Below are 19,600 nucleotides of genomic sequence, written 5' to 3' on the forward strand. Positions count from 1 at the left end.
AGCTAAGAGAGCAATTGAGAAGCCCTGAAATCTGAACCGGCTGCACTCTGTGAATAAAAGCTTACAGCCCAGGAGTTGTCCTGACATCACTCAAACAAACTCCACAGATTTCACAAAGAGATTCATCACACCGTCGAGGGAGGCCTATTGGCCCATTGATTCCATGCCGGCCCTCTGCAGAACAATCCAACCATTCCTTCTCTGTTCAGCTCTTCGTCTCAAAGTTACTGTCATGTTGTTCAGTTGCGATCACCTTTGACTCTTAGTAATGTTTTATTCTCTGTTTGGTTTTTGTGCTGGAGGGAACTTGCTGTATGCAAATCGACGGCTGTGTTTCCAAAGTTATAGCAGTGACAATAATTCAAAATTACTTCATTGGGTGTAAAATGTTTTGGAATGGAAAATGGAAATCTTTCTCTTTTATGCTATGTTAGTTTACTCTAGGGCTTTGATACATTCATCAACTCTCTTCCTTCTTTCTAAATTCAATTTACATTAAAAATAACCATAAGCTCACCTTATACACACCTACTTCTGCTCTTGTTCTTTTTTACTTGCTTTCCATCTTGCTTTACTTGCTTTCAAGATTAAATCTGCTATTGGCATTAGGTCAGGAAAAATCATATTTATCTGAATTCTATAATTGGATTATGCTAAGCACCTCATCATGCTCAGTGCTGGTGACAGGTCCGTTACTGGTCCAATGCACTATAATTGGGATTATTGGAATTACACTTTCACAGCAGTTTTGGACAGCCATGGGTTTAATTGTAATTCCGGCCAAGCCAGACCTCTATCAGCAAATTGAGGATCATGGAATGTTTGGTCCCTGGTTACCTTGCTGCTAATTACCCAGTACTTTCCATTGCTGGTGCAAATCAGGAAGCTTGAAGGTTAGTGAGTCTAAGTGGAAAAGTCCATGACACTGATCCTGATATTCTGAAATCTCTGTCATGGTTGCTACATTTCCTATGAAAATGTTTTTTCCAGTTAAAAGTGTCAACAGTCATCGGCTTCTGAAGCTCAAAACATTTGATAGGCTGCGGTGAATTGCTGACTGACTGCCAAATGTCTTCATGTTTTGTATTGCTCTAACCCATTGACGTAGGGTTGTACACAAAAGGACATAAAGTGCAAACATCTTCAGAAAAAGAGCCATTTGAAAACGTAACTGAAGTTTAGGAAGCTGAAAATAAAAGTACACCTAGTGCAAGAATGTAAACAGATAGGGCACTGCAATCATGGGCAGAACATCAACTTTGGTCTTTAAAACTCAGTGAGAATCATTATATGGTTACAGAGGCCATTGGGTCCATTGTGTCACTGCCAGCTCTCTGCAAGAGCAACTCACCTAATCCTATTCCTTTACCCCGTGGCTCTGCAATTGTTTTCTCTTTAGACAATTATCACATTCAGATTTAAGAGCTACAAATGAATCTAGCACCACCACACACTCAGATTCGAACTGTTCACCAGATTGTTACTGTTGCAGTTACTTCTTTTGACAATTACATTGAGCCAATGTCCTCTGGTCCTCTTTCACCAACAGGAACAGTTTCTCCCTCTCTATTCAATCTATACAGAGTCAAAGAGTCATAGTGATGTACAGCATGGAAACAGACCCTTCGGTCCAACTTGCCCATGCCAACCAGATATCCCAACCCAATCTAGTCCCACCTCCCAGCACCCGGCCCATATCCCTCCAAACCTATTCATATCCCCATCCAGACGTCTTTTAAATGTTGCAATTGTACCAGCCTCCACCACTTCATCTGGCAGCTCATTCCATACCCATACTCTGTGTGAAAAATTGCCCCGTAGGTCTCTTTTATATCTTTCCCCTCTCACCCTAAACCTATGCCCTCTAGTTCTGGACTCCCCCACCCCAGGGAAAAGACTTTGTCTATTTATCCTATCCATGCCCTTCATGATTTTATAAATCTCTATAAGGTCACTCCTCAACTTCCGACACTCCAAGGAAAACAGCCCTAGCCTATTAAACCTCACTCCTTATGATTTTGAACACCTCCATTAACACCCCTCTAGATCTTTTTTAACAAGAACAGAGCTAACTTCTTCAGCCCACGTACATGAAGTACTCATCAATATTGTTGTTAGATCTCTGGGAATCCAGTCAATAGGATCTTAAACACACACAAAAAAAATGAGCTCCTGTCTTGTCTATTCAATGACTACAAACGCCTTAAGTGTCGATGGCATATTTGTACATAATCCTGGGGAGATGGAGATACAGTGGTAATATCACTGGACTAGTAATCTACAAACCAAGTCTAATGCTTAGAGGATATGAGGTCAAATCCAATCATGGCAGCTGAATAAATTTAAATATAATTAATAAGAAATCAGGATCTTGTAATAAAAAGGTATTGGTTCTGAAGGGGTTAATGATTCACAGTCTGTGGGCAGAAATGAATTCCACTCTTGCTTTTGGAGGAAGCAATTGCATCTGTGCCATCCCCCTAAGATCCTAGTAATTATAAAACCAAACTTCTGCAGACATTAGAAGTCCAAAACAAACACAGAGAATGCTGGAGAAACTCAACAGCATTTGTGGAGAGAGAAACAAAATTAATGTTTTGAGTCCAGTATGCCACTTCTTCAGAACTGAAGATCTGAGGAACAATCATACCAGACTTGAAACATTAACTCTGTTTCTCTCTCCCTAGATAGTATTGAGTTTCTTCAGCATTTTCTGTACTTGTCCTAGTAATTATGCCCAAAGAATGATTGTGCCATCATGAATTAAACATTTTTCTTATCTAAAAACAGTGCCTTTTCTATAGATAATCTGCAGTGATATACCCTTGATAGCACAGAGGTAAGTAACTGCATATGACTTGATAGGTAATGCAGAGTTCTAGTTTCGGGATGCCTAAGACCGGGAACACGAATATTCAAAGCTGCTCAAATATGCTGGAAGAATAGCCAAAAGAAAAAGATTGTGGGTTAGTTTTGTAAATAAAGAGGGGATCTAGTGCAGTGCAATAGATCATGTGAAATCAGTTAATGGGGAAATAAGGAACAAGGGAAAGAAGGGAGTGGGAGTCATCCAAAGAGTTGTCTCAATGTAGAACAAAGTGTAAATTGGGATATAACGGAGGTATGGAGGAGGGATCATACAATTGTCATATCAGATTTAAGTCTGCACATTGAATAGACAAATCGGATGTGTAAGGGTAACAAGCAAGACAACTAGAGGGCATAGTTTAGGGTGAGGGGGAAAGATACAAAAGAGACCGACAGGGTTTTCACACACGGTGGTAATGTATGGAATGAGCTGCCGGAGGAAGTGGTGGAGGCTGGTACAGTTGCAACATTTAAAAGGCATCTGGATGGGTACATGAATAGAAAGGGTTTGGAGGGATATGGGCCAGGTGCTGGCAGGTGGGACTAGATAGGGTTTGGATATCTGGTTGGCATGGACAAGTTGGACCGAAGGGTCTGTTTCCGTGCTGTTCATCTCTGACTCTCTTACCCTCTACTATTGATCATTAGATCATCTCAAGATGGCGCAAAGACAAAGGAGGATTGTTGGCAGCAAACTAGCTGAAACGGCCTTTACCCAGTAACGCAAACTGGTAGAGGTGACAAATACTACAAGGAGATAAGAGTGGTCATCTGGGAAAATGTACACAGTCGAAAGCCAGTCTCAGCATTGGAGACCATGAAACCACTGTCAATCATCATACAAACCCATCAGCTTCACTAATATCCTTTAGTGAAGGAAATCTGCTGTACTTTCCTGGTCAGGTCTATATGTGACTCCAGAACAGCAGCAATGTCTGCTGAAATAGTTTAATGTGACATTAGGGTTAGGTAACAAATGATGGGCTTGCCATTGACAAACACATCACATGAAAGAACAAAGATTAAGAACTTAATATTAATGAGAAACGGTAGTAGAAGCAAAATCCTTAATGATTTTTAAAGATTATGTAGAATTGGGATGAGACCATTTAGCCCTTGAACCTGTTCCACAACACAATGGAATTATGACTTAATTCCTTATACCCAGTTTTGCTTTAAAATCCATTGCAGGTTTACAAAAAATAGTAAATTTCATTTTTGAAATTAACAAGCCGTCCGGCATCAATTGGAGGCAGTTCCAAACTTTGATCATGTTCATGTATAAATATTGTTTCATCTTCCCTTAAAGTGGCGTGGCTACATATTTCAGGCCTTGCAACTTGTCCGAGACTTGTCCCAGTCAGTGCAAAGATCTACCCAATCAAATCTTATAACTGGCTAAATATTTGAAAAACAGCAGAATTACTAGTGTTTGGGGAAAGAGAAGATGATTGGGACAGAATGGATTTTTCTACCTGACGTTAGTTACAGGTACAATGGGTTAATTGTTTGGCCAGGACTTTCTTTAGTGCATTCATTTTAATTTATTCCAATATTGGCTTTCATTGAACAAGTCTGATTGCACTATTTAAATAGCCTTGAATTTAGAATGGATTGTCTCAAAACCCAGCATAGACTGTGCACAGTTAATTTATAATCTGTTATCTGGAAAATATTTACAATGAAATCATCGATTGTGATGTTAAACAAGATTAAAATTTAACTGTTCTTGCTGTCGTAGGTTGGCTGCATTTTTTGCCATGTCGGCATAAATAAAGTGTTTACTGAAAATGTATCCTTCAGACATTTGAAGGTGTTTGTTACAAATACGGTCAGCCATCAGCTTATTCATTTGGAGCTGATATTTTTTATCTTAAGTCTCTGTTACTTTGAAGGCATATAAGATTAATTTTAACACTTCGTGAACATGAAGAGAGTCCTGACAATCCAATGGCCACACAGTCCCTGTGCCTAATTCCACATTGTGGCCACTGGAAAGGTACCCTTCCTGCTGGGGAGGGCTTTCTACGATCGAGGGAAGGTTTCTTGTTGAATGCCTCTGCATCTAGATATGCCCATCACTTCTGATTGCATGGAATGAGCAGCGGATGTATGTTAGATCATGGAGGCCATGTTGGAAAGGAGTGGGATCCGGTTTACCTAATTGGCTCAAGACTCTGACATTAAGTTGCATGTATTTCAACCCTTTAGGGAGCAATGTCCTAATCCTGGTCTGGATAAACTCCATTCCCACCCACCACCCACCCCAAAAATCTATTATAGATGTTTGTAATCAACCAGTTCAGAAATGTAGCTACATACACTGGAGCAGGTGGCTGTCCTGGCTCACATATCACTGTGCCACAATAGCCCTAAACCCCACCACCCCATCCATCTCTTATATAAGGACTTCAGGACGCTGGAACAATCTTACAAATATGTCACAGAGCTGTTTCCCACAGGGCTTAAGTAGCACAGCATTGGAGGAGTTAACTGGATTTGGAGAGAGAAACCCATTTAGATAACAGTCTCAACAATGTCTCAATACGCTTGGAATCTGGAATATCTCAGATTACCCTATTTAGTTGTATGTAGGGTTCACATGCAATAAGAAGAGATGTACATAAGTCTCAATCGAAAGATAGTTTTTGACCTTACCTTCCCTTCGACCAGTCTGTCTTGAACCCAGACTGTCAGTTACGACCCTAAAACCACACAACAAAAGATTATGCACTGGTTTGACTCGGCATATCTCAGTCCACTTAGAAAGCTGGGAATTTTTTGAGACACAATAAAGCTGAAATGCTCCCTCACCCATAGTCATGTCCTCAATAGAAGATTTCTTCTCTCTTGTACATAGTCATATGTACACCATATGGAGCAACATTACAATGGAATTTCTGTATTCAACTTAATTTGCAAGAAGCCTTTGTAAATTTATGGGGACGATGGGCTGGATTTTATAAAACTAGTGCGAAGAAGGTTGTAGTTGGCACTGGTGCCTCAAGGTTATGGAGGAGGAAATCAGCCTTTCTCAGACCACTGTCTAACAAAACCTTGTGAGTGATGGGGAGGGAAAACAGGGACACATATAGGTTTGGGTACCTCTGGAACTCCAACAGCCAAGATAAGGAGGTGCTGGTGTTGGACTGGGGGCAGACAAAGTTAAAAATCACACAACACAAGGTTATAGTCCAACAGGTTTATTTGGAAATACTAGCTTTCAGAGCGCTGCTCCTTCATCAGGTAATTAGTTGCTCCCGAAAGATAGTGCTTCCAAATAAACCTGTTGGATTATAATCTGGCATTGTGAGATTTTTAACTTCAAACAGCCAAAGCAAGGTCCTGAATTCCCCTGGAATTCACTTCATGTAACTTTGATGGGAAATGAGTAGAAACCTGGAAGAAATAATAAAAACACTGGTTTGCAGTTCTGCTACCAGTTCACCGCAGAGAAAATCTGCAGAATTTCAATGCATGAACAGAAGTGCTCATACATGAAATTTCACTGTTTGATTGTTAGGAGAAATTGCAGAGCTAACACTTCTTATTCCTTTCTGCATAGTAATATGATACAGCAGCAGGCATTCAGTCCTGGTAAGTTCAATGCACTCAGGGGAAGTCCCTGACTTTGATTTGAAGAACTTTTAAATCGAGACGTGAAAAACCCTGGAAAGAAATGTTTCACGTTAGATCAATGAAAAACAGTTAGATCACAAGATATTAAGCATGAGTTCAATGTAGCTTAAAGACCAAAGGACAGATTTCTGTTTGACTCCTTTGCTGATTTTTTTTCCCCTCTATACATTAACTTTATTCATATTGTTTCGTATCCATTTTTTAATCACTTCCCATCCACTTTCTTCACAGGAAAAACAAATATCTTGCTTTCCTTTGCTGACATGATCTCTTAATGTTATCTTTCGGACCAACTGCTCACAAACCAAAGCTTTTCACCGTATTTAGATACGTGACGACAATAAATCAAATCAAATCAAACTAGCGAAAGTTACAATGTGGTTAGGTCAACCCTTGTCCTTTTTTAAAACACAATTAGTGTGCAGGGAGATGAACAAGATTTGATCAATGCTTTCCTGAAATTACATTTTCTTTCTTGTCTAGTCTGCTCATAGGTTATTGCTATCGCCATTTAAAAATTGCCACTGATCTGATTGTGAACTAATCTCCACTTCCTTGCCAAATCCCTCCCCATAACCCTTCAACCTTGAATAAGTTCAATAACCCTGCATCTACTGCTCTCTGGGGTAAAGAATCAGAAATGAAAACAGGAAGTGCTGGAGAAACTCGTCAGGCCTGGCAGCATCTGTGAGGAGAGAAACAGAGCCAGTATTGCAAGTTCTTCTTCAGAATGGTTATCAGATATTTGTTTTGCCAGTGAAGGTTTCACCATTAAAACATGAAGCCAGACCTGCTGAGATTCTCCAGCAATTTCTGCTTTTGTTTCAGATTTCCAGCATCTGCAGTTCTTTGGCTTATGTTAGAGATTTGGAAAGATTAGTAACCCCTGTGGGAAGAAATTCTTTTTCGCTTCCATTTTAAATATTGTTAAATGACTTCATTTTTAAAAATTCATTTGTGGGATGTGGGAGTCACTGGTTGTCTCTAGTTGCCCTTGAGAAGGTGGGGGTAAGCTACCTTCTTGAACCACTGGAGCCCACGTGCTCTGGGTTGACCCACAATGCTGTTAGGGAGAGAATTCCTGGATTTTAACCCAGCAACAGTGAAGGAACGGCAATATATTTCCAAGTCAGGATGGTGAGTGGCTTGGTGATGATGTTCCTATATATTTTCTGCCCATAGTTTGAATAATTAGTCAAAATTATAGACCAAATCTTTTTCTGATTTTTAAAAAGTTTTTCAGTCTCTTCCAGCTCCTCCCTTCATCCTGAGTTCATGTTCCAATCTACAAATTGCTCCATAACAGTTTTTAAAAGTGATTTTAACCTACTGCTCTTTGTTTCTTCATTGGGCATTTGAATTAAAATGATTTTTCGTGTCACTGGCAGCTTCTTTGTCACTCTATGGAAGGGGGAGTCTATACAAAGATCATTGCCATTAACTGCAGTATCAGAGTATGGTCATAGAGGAGAGATTCCTAACACCGAGACCATAAAAATCTCTCAATGAAACAGCACACTCCAGATCTGTAAGATTCTCTTTTTCTCATGACTTCAAACCTGGAAAACAATTAAAGTAAGTTCTCCCCATTCCACCTTCACCAGGCACCAGGTCCCAAGTCTGTTCTCGTGAGATCTCTATGTGGATTGCCAATTCAATCTAATCATTATTCCCCACACAACGCACAGAAGAAAATGAACAACTATTGAATGCTACAGTAGAGCAATCTGAGAAATTATTTTATTTGTCCTCATGCACCAGTCACTGAAAATAAGCAAGCAACTCCAAAAGGTGGTGAAGAAGGTAAGTGGTACATTGTCCTTCATAGTGAAGGGATTTGATTACAGGAGGAGGGATGTCTTGCTACAATTGTACAGGGCCTTGTTGAGACCACACCTGGGAGTATTATGGGCAGTTTTGGTTTCTTATCTGAGGAAGGATGTTCTGGTTATGAAGGGAGTGAAATGAAGGTTTACCACACTGATTCCCAAGATGGCAGGACTGTACGATAAGGAGACTGGATTGGTTAGGACTATATTCCCTGAAGTTTAGAAGAATGAGGGAAAATCTCATAGAAACCAATAATGTCCAAACAGGACTAGACAGGGTAAATACATGGAGGATATTCCTGATGAACAGGGTACCCAGAACCAGCGATCACAGTTTAAGGATATAGGGGTAGACCATTTAGGACAAAGGTGAGGAGAAAATTCTTCACCCAGAGAGAGGGAGCCTGTGGAATTCTCTGCCACAGAAAGACATTGATGCCAAACACTGAATGATTTCAAGAATAAGTTAATTTTGTTCTTAGGGCTAAAGGATCAAAGGATATGGGAAGAATGTGGGAACAGGGAAATGAGTTGGATGATCAGCCATGATTATATTGAATAGTGGAGCAGGTGCGAAGGGTTGAATGGCCTCCTGCTGCTCTATTTTCTATGTTTTTATGGTTAATGATGGACAGTGCTCCTCTGAAATTATGGCTGTTGTTCATTTATTGGCAATGCATCATAGAAAGGACTGATGAGCAAAGTCTTCCATCCAAAACCATTGCTTACAAAAGTTGGATTTGTAGGGCTGAGCTTTCAGCCTGACTGGTTTTAGGAGCGAAGGTGAGAGGGACCAGAGTATTACACAGCTGGTCAGTGCTGCGGCATTCTGACTGAATTCCTGGTGTCAAGCCTGGCACAGCCCCCACTCCACTCCCCAATCCCCCTGACCTGTCCCAACCATGCATGACCTGAGATTAGATTAGATTCCCTACAGTGTGGAAACAGGCCCTTCAGCCCAACCAGTCCACACATCCCTCCGAAGAGTAACCCACCCAGACCTATTTCCCTCTGACGAATGCACCTATCCCTATGGGCAATTTAGCATGGCCAATTCACCTGACCTGCACATCTTTGGACTGTGGGAGAAAACTGGAGCACCCGGAGGAAACCCACATAGATCGCTATCCTAGTTAATGGCGGGGATGATGGAGTATAGGTGTGTGCACCTCTTTAGCAGAACCCAAGGGCAATGGCAACTGGCAACCTGTCCGCGGAGGCAGCTAGATGATCACATGACTTCCTACTCTGCTGCAACTTCTGGGCCATGAGAGTCATTGTCTCCCATATTCTTGTCTGCTGTCCTTCCCTGTGCATATGGGTGAAGTCCCTGGTCATCTACACCACGGTGTCCTCTCCTGCTAGCACTGAGTAAGTACCTGGTTTCTGGCAGTCCCCCTGAGTGCCAGTGGCCTGGAATGCTCCCCCCGTCAACCAACTTCGGAGTTACCACAGTGAGGTGCTCACCAGTTTGTGCTCCCAAACTTTCTAAGGCGACCATTCTCACTGAGCTGTCAGTCTCTGATGAATGTGATAAGTTACAAATTTTATGAATTCTGCAATGTTGACTGTAAATTTAGAAGGTTGCAAATGTAGCCCTATTGTTTAAGAAAGGAGGGAGAGAGAATACAGGGAACTACTGACCTGTTAGCCTGAAGACAGCAGTAGGTAAGACATTAGAATCTAATGTAAAGGTTATAACTACTGGATGTTTGTAAAATAATTGTCTGATTATACGGAGTCAACATATGAAGGAGAAATCATGTTTGAAAAATCTGACAGAGTTTTTTGAGAATGTGAGCAACAGAGTCAAGAAGAGGGAACCAATAGTTAGTGTATTAGAATTTTTTAGAAGGCTTTTGATAAATTGCCACATATAAAGTTAGCAAACAAAATTCAATCACACAGGTCAAATCTTGATATTTAAACCTTGCACTTTGGAAAGGTCACAGTTAGCTGGTGCGAAATATTGTAGTAGAAATGTTTTCCTTAATGAATATTGGGCCACAGTTGAATTTTTCCAATGATGATCAAATACACTTAGCTCAGGAAACATCAGTCACAGTATAAGGAGACCACAATGTGCAATAATTTTATTTGTTACTATCTGCAGGTTACATTCACCTAGGGGGGAATTGTATGCATGTTACACTCCACGAATATGATGTTTCAAAAATTTCATATTGATTTGCTGATGTTGTTTAATATCCACTCAATCACCAAATATCAGCATGTGGAGCTCATTTATTCCTCTATTTATGTGTGTGACAACATATGTCTGATTTAATTCCTGTTATTGCATCAAATTGATTCAATTGGCCAGGTTGCCATCTGACTTTCTAGGCCTGTGCCAATGGTGTGTTGCGAAGATCGGTGCTGGATTCACAGCTTTTTTTCATTTATGTAAACAATTTGGATGTGAATATAAGAGATATGGTTAGTAAGTTTGTAGATGACAGCAAAATTGGTAGTGTAGTGGACAATGAAGAAGGTTATGAAGAAGGACAATGAAGAGTAAAACGGTACCTTGATCAGAGGGGCCAATGGCCCAAAGAGTGACAGATGGAATTTAATTTAGATAACATGAGGTGTTGCAATTTGCTAAAGCAAATCAGGGCAGGACTTATCCAGATAATGATAGGGCCCTGGGGAATGTTGCCAAACAAAGAGACCTAGGCATACAGGTTCATAGTTCCTTGAAAATGCAAGTGCAGGTGGACAGGGTGGTGAAGTAGGCATTTGGCACGTTTACTTTCATTGGTCAATGCATTGAGTATATGAGTTGGAATGACATGTTGTGGCTGTACAAAATATTGGTGAGGCCACTTTTAGAAAACTGCCTTCGAGATATTGTTAAACTTGAAAGATTTACAAGAGTACAGCCGGGAAAAGAAGGTTTGAGCTATAGGGAGAGGTTAAATGGAATGGGGGGTTTTCCCTGGAGTATCAGAGGCTAAAGGGAGACCTTATAGAGGGTTTATGAACTCATGAGTGCATGGATAGGTCTTTTTCCCATGGTAGGTTAGCACTGCTGCCTCACAGTGCCAGGAACCCAGGTTCGATTCTCAGTCTCTTTGTGGAGTTTGCACATTCTCTCCATGTCTGCACAGGTTTCCTCCAGGTGCTCCGGTTTCTTCCCACAGTCCAAAGATGTGCAGTTTAGGTGAATTGGCCATGCTAAATTGCCCATAGTGTTCAGAGATCTGTAGTTTAGGTGCATTAGTCAGGGAAATGTAGAGCAATTGAGTAGGGGAATGGGTCTGTGTGGGATACTCTTCAGAGGGTCAGTCATAGAATCATTGAGTCATAGAGATGTGCAGCTTGGAAACAGACCCTTCGATCCAACTCGTCCATGCTGACCAGATATCCCAACCCAATCTAGTCCCACCTGCCAGCACCTGGCCCATATCCCTCCAAATCCTTCCTATTCATATACCCATCCAGATGGGGCCTTTTAAATGTTGCAACTGTACCAGCCTCCACCACATCCTTTGGCAGCTTATTCCATACACGTACCACCCTCTGCGTGAAAAGGTTGCACCTTAGGTCACTTTTATATCTTTCCCCCTCATCCTAAACCTATGCCCACTAGTTCTGGACTCCCCCACCCAGGGAAAAGACTTTGTCTATTTATCCTATCCATGCCCTTCATGATTTTATAAATCTCTATAAGGACACCCCTCAGCGTGTAGACTTGTTGGGCCAAATGGCCTGTTTCCCCACTGTAGGGATTCTATGAATAAAAGGGGAGTCCAAAACTAGAGGGCATAGGTTTAAGGTGAAAGGGAAAAGATTTAAAAGGGACCTAAGGGGCAACATTTTCATGCAGAAGGTGGTGTGTGTGTGTGTGGAACAAACTGCCAGAGGAAATGGTGGAGGCATGTACAATTACCTCATTTAAAAGGCATCTGGATGAGTATATGAACAGAAAGAGTTTAGAGGGACAAGGGCCAAATGCTGGCAAATGGAACTAGATCAGTTTAGGATATCTGGTCGGCTTGGATGAGTTAGACTGAAGGGTCTGTTTCCATGCTGTACATTTGTATGACTCTACGATTGGAGTAGTATGCTAGTGTGAATTGAGCATTGGTTAAGGTCAGATTACAGGCATAAGTGGGTTATTTTCAGGTTGGCAGAGTGGGGTACTGCAAAAATCAGTGCTGAGGGCCCAACTGTTAACAGTCTATATGAAAGCTATGGATATGGGAACCAATTGTAATATTTCAGGAGGCTAAATGGCCCACTCCTGCTCCTACATTCCTAATGAGTGGACTTGACAAATGGGGTTAAGATTCAGTTTTATTGGCAAGTACTTTGTTTGGGCACTTTTTAGTATTTCATGTTTTCTGTCATCTTTCTCTTCACCTCGTGATGTTGTCTGGTATCAAATCTTGTCTGATCATTATTTCACCTTGGGGCATCTACTACATTCAAGTTGCCACACAGAATTAAGTCTCTATTAATTAAAATCAAGTAAAAAACATGCTTAGACAATTGCCTGAAACATGTTTATCATGCAGGGAAGCACATAGCAACAGTAGCAGCAATTGTGCCTTTAGGCTGCACATGACTGAGCAATGAATTCTGATGCCTTGCCAAATGAGTCGCATCTGCACAGCTTATACTAGGATGGAATTTGTTTTTTATAAAAGCTACGTGATAGCAGCCTCGTTCCCTATGTCCCTTTCAGTCTCCTATCTAGATCAGTAACAGCTTCTTATATTTCCATTAATAGTATTTGTGAACATGTGGTGGCCTGCTTATTTGAGCCATGGGACGTCAACAAATTTTAGGGAACAAGATTAAAAAGCCTTTCCTTTTCTGCAACGCAGAAATGGGTTCAGGCTACCCAGCAAACAGGGCCTCTTGCCAACGTTTCTGTCTGCAATTATATCATGGTTAGAAAATATTGTCTCTGAAGGTCTGATTGAATTTGTTGCTTGAGTTTGCTTGAGTTCAATTCCAACATTAATCTGGGATTTTTTTCTCCATAATTTTTTCTACAGGATGGATTTTACCACAAATCAGTCAAGTGCCATTCTTGGTGAGTTTCATGGAGGATTTCTCTAGTGATTCCTTTGTGCTATCTTCTCAAACCCATCTCATTATCGGTACACCACATCCCTATGGCACTCCACTCATAGAATCCCTACCACGAGGCCATTCAGCTAATTGAGTCTGCGCTGTCAGAAATTAAAAAAGCATCCTGCCCAAACCCAGGCTCCACCCTATCCCCACAACCCCACATTTCCTTTGGCTAATCCACCCAGCCTGCACATCCTTGTCACTATGGGGCAATTTAGCATGGCCAATCCATCTAACCTGCACATCTTTGGAATTTGGGAGGAAACCGGAGCACCCGGAGGAAAATCACACAAACTCCACACAGTCAGTCACCCTGGAATCAAAACCGGATCCCTGGTGCTTTGACGCAGCATCACTAACCATTGAGCTGCTGTGCACAGGTGGAATTATTGGCCACTACTGAGCCTACCGCAGGATTCTAAGTTCTGTTTTTCAAGCTCAGTTATGCACCTAGTTAAACACTGTCAGCCTGCAGCTGCCCCTGCACTTTTCCTTTCAATTACCCCAGACTTCTTGGGCAGTGTCTACCATTCAGGACCTGGATGTCCTCGTGGACAGGGGTGCATACCATCTCTGTCCGTGGAGTGTACACTTAGGTTTTGGCGACTGATGGATGTCCAGAGGAGCGAGCAGTAAGCAGGAGTCAGCAGATAACTTCTCTGATTCTCGTGTCAGGAATTATCCCCGTCTGGTTTCTATCTAGTGGAAGGGAGAATTGTAAACTACATGTCTGTGAGGTGATAATGATGACATAATGAGGAAATTTTTAAGTGTGTTGATACATGATAATTAGCCTCTTGCCATCCAGTGGTGAGAATCCTGCCTTGCCATTCAACACTTGGTTGGAAAATGAATCTTTGTGTTCTTGATGCATAAAGGTCTTCAATGGTGATCTCACACCATTCTCCGAATGTTCTCACCAAAGCCCATGTCATTCAGAAGTTGGAAAGGTTTCACCCTTTATTTTGTGGATTAAATATCAGGTGCTGTAACCATCAATAATCAATGCTGGTCAAAGAGTTCATTCAATGTAATCTAGGTCATAACTGCAAGCTTTATGCCAGAGGTCTACCTACAATTGAAATTACTTGATGTTCCTCAGGAGTAAATGCAGGAATAGTTTTGCTACCTGATCTTCTTGGGTTCCCTGTATGTAGAGAATCTGATCAACAGTACCATGACCTCCCCAGTCGTAGGGCAAAACCACAGACACATAATCCATCTCATGCTTCTGGCACCAAATAGACCCATACCAACCATCCTGACCAAGGATCCCCAAGTAATGCACATTTCCTGATAGTCTGAAGCTACAGAACATGATAGCAGAGGTTCTAACTCATTTTCATCTGATTACCTGATCAGGAATCTTTTACAGATTACCAACCTGCTCTTGGTGTGTGTTGGAAGGATTTGTAAATTAATCCTCAACCTGTTTGGCTATGTTATGAACATATTTCTCATGGATTATAAATCCCGGAGTAGGACTTGAACATAGAGCTTCTGGTTCAAAGGCAGGGAAACTACTCACAACACCACAAGATCTCCTCAAAACAATCAGTTCCATCTATACAGTTTTAAAACATGTGTCATCACAGATGATCAATTGCTTTAATTGAAATCATCAGACATAATCATTTGGAAATTAACAATTACAGTATCATTAGTTTGCATTTGTGACTGAATATGACCATGTGTAACTGACCTGTCTCAAAATGTTTTAGTAACACATTAATATCTAAATAGCTATTAACTAATTTAGCTAAATAACTAATCTTCTGAAGATAGAACGCTTGCAATACCACAAACAGCACATCGCGGCTACTTCTGCTGTTACCTGGTGATGGCTAAAATCATGACTTTTTTTGTTAAAGTAAACATTATTACAGCTCTTTTTAAAGCATTCTGGTGAAATGTATGTGTTTTTTTGTTGTCTCCTCACTTGTTTATTTTTGTGTCATTATTTGCGCCACGGGAAGTCAATTTGCCCACTTGCTGCTATGTACGTCACTCTCATATCAATCCTATACTGGAATGCAGCCTGAACCTACAATATTCTGAACTCTAATCAGCTGAGCCAACAGAATAGACTGGAAAACAAGAAACACCAGACTAGAAACAGACCAAGGTCCATCTGGTTCACCTTCCTGCTATCCTGGTTTTCACATTTTACAATGATAATGAAGTTGTTGAAATCAATCAACGTAGAATGTACAGCAGAGAAATGGATCCCACAAATCCACATTCGTTAAATTCTTCATTTGAGCTCATTAATTATATCCAGACATGAGGAAACATGAGATGTGGATTTTTTTGTTTTGGAATATATAGCATCTTTGTCCTCCAAAGAATGCTACACTCACCACATGTCAAGCTATCCCAAATGTTATGTTCTGAAATAAAATCATCTGATTTATACCTCTATTTGTTTTGCAAGTAGGCAGACAATATAGTATCTTGGTCCCATTCTCCTATGTTCCCTTCTAAACCTTTCTCCTGAGATTTTCTAACCAATCCAGATGCACAGTACTGTGTGATGAATCCTCACCTCAGCAGGTCATGTTGCCTGACGTGGACGTTTTGTCATAAGGCTGGTTTGCAGCTATCATGCTGCCTTCTAGTTTGGAAGCTACTTGGCTTGGTTTTGTTCAGTATATTGGGGAAGATCACTAGATAGTCTAACAAGAAGAGGCTATTGTTTTAAACAAAATTGCATGACAGCAATCAAGTATAAGTTACCTGAATACGACAGTCATTCTTATTGAGACTGTGCAGAGACCTGGATAGTAAGTCTGTCTACTTCGAATTCCAGAGCTTTTCTTACCATCCAAACCATTATTACATCATCACATTGAATGCACTCTTCATCATTAACCTTTCCACAGCTTAACACCTATGGGCCTAATTTTAAAACAAAGGGAAAGAGGCTTAGAGGGGTTTCCAGAGAGTGGTGGGAATCTGGAATACATTGCTTGGGAGGGCAACTCGTGCCTCCCAAAACAGATCATGTACCCCCAGCTGAAAGAAGGTCAGCGTGCCCCTGACAGCCAAAAGAAACGCTTAAAAGATAACATCCAGACCAACCTCAAGAAACTCATCTCAACATCAACAACTGGGAGGACATAGCTACAAAGCAGAATCACCAAATATCACCCACAGAGAGCTTTGTGCCGTGAGAATGATCCCCACTATGCTGCTGAACAGAAGCGACCCTTGCTCAAGGAGGGACAGAACATCAGGAAGACCCACCCACCACCATCTCCAATCACCATTACCACCCACCAATTCCCGCACTGCAATAGAAGCTGTAGATCCTGGATTGACCTCTTCAGCCATCTGAAGACCTACAAATAGATGCCCTTATGAAGGGCCATCATACTCAACCCAAGTGATTGTCAATATTGTCGAAACCTAGCAATGTTTAAAAAGTAAGTGGATGAGCACTTAAAATATCATAACAGTCAAGATTATGGAGCAAGTATTAGAAGGTGGCATTAGTGTAGATAGGTTGGTGCAGACTTGAAGGGCCAAAGGGCCTCTTCAGTACTGTATGATTCTATGACACTTGTCAGAATGTCCTGTGAGCAAGTTGACTGTTGTGTTTTCAACAGTGACTACTTTGCAAGAGTTCCTCATTGGCTGTAAAAGTAATTCTGTTGATTGTTTGGTATATTCTCTGACACTTCTTGGGGAACAGTGGGGAAGTTTTTAAGGACTAGTGGGTTAATAAGTGGCCCTTGAACTGAATCAAGACTGCTCCTTTAATAGCTAGCAGGTCTTGGAGTGGGACTTGAAATGGGAACCCAGAGATTCTGGCTCAGAGGCAAGGGTGCTACCACTGCACCACAAGATCTCTGATTCAGCAATAGATTTGTGGTTGTGAAGGGCATTATATAATTGCAAATTGTGATGAAACATCATAGAGATTTTCCACATGCTGCCAAACCTGCTTAGTGTGTCTAATGCATCACATAAAAGTTATAGCACAGAAACAGAAGAACAGGAGTAGGCCATTCAGCCCTTCAAGCCTATTCCACCATTCCATAAGGTCATGGCTGATCTTCAGCTTAACTTCATATCATCCCTTAATACCTTTGTTTAACAAAACATTATTGCTTTCAGATTAAAAATTAGCAACTGATCCAGCATCCATGACTGCTTGAAGAAAACAGTACCAAACCTCAAGTATCCTTTATGTGTGGAAGTACATTCTAACATCTTCCATGAATGTTTACCCTAATTTTTAAACTATGCCCATTAGTTCTCGAATCTTGAATTATCTAACCTGTCTTTTGCAGCTAATATTTTGAAGACTTCAATCAGATCACCTGTTAACCTTCCAAATTTTAGAGAAACAGGCCTAACTTGTATAATCTCTTTTTATAATGTACTCCCAGACATTCAGGCTGAAATGTCAACTCTGTCTTTTTCTCCACAGATGATGGCAGACCTTTTGAGTTTTCCCAGCAATTTCTGTTTTACTTTCTAATTTCCAGAATCCAGTTATAGACCCATAGAGTCATAGAGCTGTACAGCACGGAAACAGGCCATTCAGTCCAAATCATCCATGCTGACTGGATATCCTAAATTAATCTAGTCCAATTTACCAGCACTTGTGCACATCTCTCTAAACCCGTCCTATTCGTATAGCCATCTAGATGCCTTTTAAATGTTGTAATCGTACCAGACTCCACCACTTTCTCCGGCAGCTCATTCCAGACACGGATCACCCTCTGTGAGAAAAAGTTGTCCCTCCGGTCCCTTTTACATCCTAAATCCTTAAGAGCTACAAGGTTATACTGCAGCTCAATAGAGCCCTAGTTAGACCACACTTGCAATATTGTGTTCAGTTCTGGTCGCCTCATTATAGGAAGGACGTGGATGCTCTAGAGAGGGTGCAGAGGAGATTTACCAGGATGCTGCATGGACTGGAGGGTATGTCTTATGAAGAAAGGTTGAGAGAGCTAGGGTTTTTCTCATTGGAGTGAAGAAGGATGAAAGGTGACTTGATAGAGGTGTTCAAGATGATTAGAGGCATAGATAGAGTGAATAGTCAGAGACATTTTCCCACGGAAGAAATGGCTATCACAAGGGGGCATAATTTTAAGGTGATTGGAGGAAGGTTTAGAGGTGATGTCACGGTCGCTTCTTTACACAGAATGGTGGGTGCATTGAATGCACTGCCAGCAGTGGTAGTAGAGTCAGATACATTAAAGACATCTAAGTGAATCTTGGATAGGCACATGGATGAAAGTAAAATGAAGGATATGTAGGTTACTTTGATCTTAGAGTAGGATAAAACATCGGCATAGCATCGAGGGCCAAAAGGCCTATACTAAGCTGTAGTGTTCTATGGTCTATAATCCCTTCCACTCTCACCTTGCCCTATGCCCTCTAGTTTTGGACTCCGCCATCCTGGGGAAAAGACCTTGGCTGTTCACCCCATTCATACCCCTCATGATTTTATAAGACTCTATAAGGTTTTTTTTGTTTTGGGGGCAACATATACTCCACCCTTCCTTTTGTTGTAGGTATTTTTAAAATTAACCCTTTGAGCTGAGCTATGACAACACCTACATCCTCTCCGTCTTGAAACTGGGCCTCCTGTCTCACAGGTAGGGACACTACCAAGCGAGCCCTCCTGCTGAGCTCGCAACTGCAATTTACAAACGCTCCCTTGATAGTCAGCAGGCGCCGGCCCCGCCCCCTCTGCCCACCGGTGACGCAAGCGGCCGCGGTGACGTCAGGCCACCGCCCCCTCCCCGCCCTCGCGGTGACGTCACATGGGCCGGTTGGCGCAGGCGCAGTGGCGTGGCCGTGTCCTCTCCATTGCCCGGCAGTGAACGGCTGTCAGTCTGTGAACGGCCTGAGGGACACGCTGTACCGGGCTGGGCCTGGCTTCGGGCTCACCGCAATGTCAGCCTGAAGATGGCACAGAGAGAAACTGTGTTGCACCTCTTCGCGGGAGGGTGAGTGCGACCGATACCCCCCCCCCCGGCATGCACTGGCGAATTAATCGTTTTTCTTTCTCACCGGTAGGCCGCATCCGGTCGCCCTTGGTTACCGGCTGGAGGATGGGCTGCGTGTGGCAGGCTGAGGGAATGTTCCAGAAAGCAGCGGGCATCCCTCCGAGGGAAACCGTCCAGTACTGACCCCCCACCCCCCCCCTCCATCACCGCCCC

The 19,600-nt window shown here is 41.9% G+C and overlaps 1 protein-coding gene and 1 long non-coding RNA gene across 2 annotated transcripts in view; one reads left to right on the top strand and one right to left on the bottom strand.

The window, feature by feature from the left end:
• LOC122540432 overlaps positions 1-19,577 on the bottom strand; it is a 49,739-nt gene extending 30,162 nt beyond the window's left edge. The window contains exons 1-2 of the long non-coding RNA XR_006309305.1: positions 19,452-19,577; positions 5,527-5,573 (exon numbers count right to left, since the gene is read on the bottom strand). This is a non-coding gene — a long non-coding RNA (uncharacterized LOC122540432). The remainder of the gene's footprint in view (positions 1-5,526; positions 5,574-19,451) is intronic.
• Positions 19,097-19,600, top strand: part of slc25a33 (solute carrier family 25 member 33) — a 38,656-nt gene continuing 38,152 nt past the window's right edge. Inside the window, exon 1 of the mRNA XM_043676183.1 lies at positions 19,097-19,387. Within this exon, the coding sequence (XP_043532118.1) occupies positions 19,347-19,387 (41 nt within the window). The 5' untranslated portion in view covers positions 19,097-19,346. The remainder of the gene's footprint in view (positions 19,388-19,600) is intronic.

Source organism: Chiloscyllium plagiosum, chromosome 34, assembly GCF_004010195.1.
Source record: "Chiloscyllium plagiosum isolate BGI_BamShark_2017 chromosome 34, ASM401019v2, whole genome shotgun sequence".
Classification (NCBI taxonomy): Eukaryota; Metazoa; Chordata; class Chondrichthyes; order Orectolobiformes; family Hemiscylliidae; genus Chiloscyllium; species Chiloscyllium plagiosum.